At 48.7% G+C, this 2598-nt stretch overlaps 1 protein-coding gene across 1 annotated transcript; it reads right to left on the reverse strand.

Annotated features, from left to right (window-relative positions):
- Positions 1-408: 408 nt before the first annotated feature.
- LOC149279828 (transmembrane protein 171-like) lies at positions 409-1320 on the reverse strand. Its single transcript, XM_089500824.1, has one exon. It carries the CDS (start codon positions 1318-1320, stop codon positions 409-411), a length of 912 nt encoding a protein of 303 aa, XP_089356950.1.
- Between the last annotated feature and the right edge of the window lie 1278 nt (positions 1321-2598).

A 2598-nucleotide genomic window follows, 5' to 3' on the forward strand; every position in this document is an offset into this window, starting at 1 on the left:
AGCAGAGTGGATCCAGCAGAGTGTATGGAGTATATGTATATAAACACATTGATCTCACATGTAAGAGATTTATGTTATAGATTCCATACGATAATGTGACCTCGTACACGCGGTATATCCAACACACACACAAACGCACACAGATACTGTTTGAGGGGCAACCATGAAAAGATGTCATTTTATTTATCCGTTATTTAAGGTGGAAGTCTCACGGGGGGGAAAAAAACATTTCAACAGGCGTCATGTACGGTGCCGGCACTGACCAAAAACCCGGTCTGATTTCAGTCCTTTATCTGCAGACCTGGATATTGTCAGATGTGATGTTTTGGGTGACGCTTCCGGCTCAAACTCTGTACTGAGTCGAAATGTTAGAAACCCCCCCCCCCCAATAGTTCAGTCTTTCAACGTTTAGGGTCCTGGTGCGAGCTCATAGTCACTCGACTCCGATGATTGGGAAAACGAGTAATACGATGATGATGATGATGAGCTCTCTTCAGGATCCGGCTGAGAAGGGCATATGTCCTCATATCTTGGAGGTGGCTCCGAAGGGATAGGCTCGTTGATGTATTCTATTCTCGGCCCCCATCGCCATGGAACGGTGTGTATGTCTTCCCCGTCGCTTCCGCCGGAATCACGGTCGCCCCTTTCAAACAGGACGCTGTCGTAGGAAGGAGGGTCCCTGCTCATTGGCCAATCATCTCCTCCTGCAAAAGGTGGAGGTGGGGCTGACGGGACCGTGAAGACTTCGTCACCCACACTTACAGGAAGCGGCTGATATCTGCAGGCTTCTGGGTCCTCCTCAGAGTCGCCGTCCCGACGGTTTTTACTCAGACAGATAGCCAGGCAGTAACACAAGACGATTAGTATGATTACGATTGTCTGCAGTAAGGGAGTTTCACAGACTTTAGGGGGTTTGTCTGTGTTGGATACCGGCTTGCAGGCTGGAAACACAAGTCCTGGGATACTAATCAGTACCCCGCAAGCCAGTAACAGGATCCCGAGTATTACGAACTGCACAAACTGCCGGCTTTTCCCGCAGAGGAAGCTGCTATCTGGATCCGTCGGGTCTCCTTCTAATTCCCTCCTTCTCCTCTCTCGTTGGGCAGTAAACTCTGCCATCATTAAATATGCCAGCCCTATCCCAGCAAGTACCGGGCCCGTCGCCTTGTAGGTGATACAGCTGTCGGACTGGCATGTCGCGAACCCATAGACAGAAAGTAGAGATCCGCCGCATAAGAGCGCCCAGCCAAACACAAACAGCGTGAATGTTATTCTGCTGCTTGTGCCAGGGCTAGGAGTGCCGGAGCAAGTGCGCTCCATGACGGCTGAAACGTGTACCTGTCGGGGGTCAGTCAAAGATGTTCAGGTGCAGAGACTCGCACCTATGTGCCGGCTATTGCGTGCACACGAATGAAGGCCTTTTAATCTCTGCCTATTTTGTCTTTTTAAAGTCAATTGAAAGCTCAGTTTCGCTCCCTGTCGTGGACAGGTAACTGTTATGCTCAGTACTGCTACTGCTCACAATCTGAAACAACCAGAGTGTCTGGATGCGCTTTTACAGAACATCACAGCATTGTGATGTCACAGCACTATGACATCACAGTCAGGGCAGGCTGTACCACAGTGCAAAGGCCATGGGGGTGTTCTGTCCTGCTTCCAAATACCAATACAGCTGCCGCTTTCACAAATGACAGTGTTTTATTCCACAACCCCGCCTCCTAACACGAAGTGGTTTCTTCCAAAGAGACTTTCTGCAGTCATAAGAAGTAAGGGCTTCTTTTGACGTTGCGCATGCTTCATAGAAATACTTGTGACTTGTTAATAGATGACAATGTTGAGGATATTTGGACAGAAGAATAAACACTGTTTAACGTAATAAAAGACAATTAACCCTTTAAGCACCAGACTGGTTTTTTTTGTTACCTTTCGTGACCGAGGATGTTTTGACACTTTGGCGGAGCTCGTGTTTAGCTGTAATTCTCTTCATTTAGTGAACCCATGCAAGTTTCATATATATCATATTTTTTTTCAGGACAATTGTCATCTAATTTTAAAAAAATTGATGAAAATTGAAAAAAGACCTTTTTTTTTCAAGCATCAATGTCATATGTTACAGCCTATGCCCCGGAGTATGCGGGCTGTATCCACTAAATGACTGTGGCTGCCTTATCCATACAGGTACATGGACAGGCTGCCTGCGGGAGACGGAAGCCGCAAGGGCGCCCCCTCCCACCCCCTGTAAGTTATTCAGTCACGTGTCTTTCGATGGAAAGTGAGTTAATGCAGCCAGTTAATGCAGTTCATAGGTATCCCATCCCCGCCATTGCGATAACATATAATATATAACGTGTATCCCTTCCGCTGGGGCTTCTATGATGGAGCTCTGGAAGGTAACGTCACGCTGGCGCTCCACCATAAAAGCCCCGGCGGAAGTACCGGCAGCAGCGGAGGTTGTCGCGCAGACGTCCACCGACTGCCAGAGAGGAGCATCCCCACGCACCACTACAGGGGACCTGGATATTCCTTTTTGGCAGCCGTTGGGCGTCTGGGGACATCCTCTGCTGCTGCCGGAACTTCCACTGGGGCTTCTATGATCGT

The sequence above is a fragment of the Sceloporus occidentalis genome, unplaced genomic scaffold (genome assembly GCF_023333645.1).
Source record: "Sceloporus occidentalis isolate IW3139 unplaced genomic scaffold, rSceOcc1.0.p SCAF_160, whole genome shotgun sequence".
Lineage (NCBI taxonomy): Eukaryota > Metazoa > Chordata > Lepidosauria > Squamata > Phrynosomatidae > Sceloporus > Sceloporus occidentalis.

Excerpts from the sequence above, each read along its gene's own strand:
- LOC149279828 (XM_089500824.1), bottom strand. The coding sequence starts at position 1,320 with ATGGAGCGCACTTGCTCCGGCACTCCTAGCCCTGGCACAAGCAGCAGA.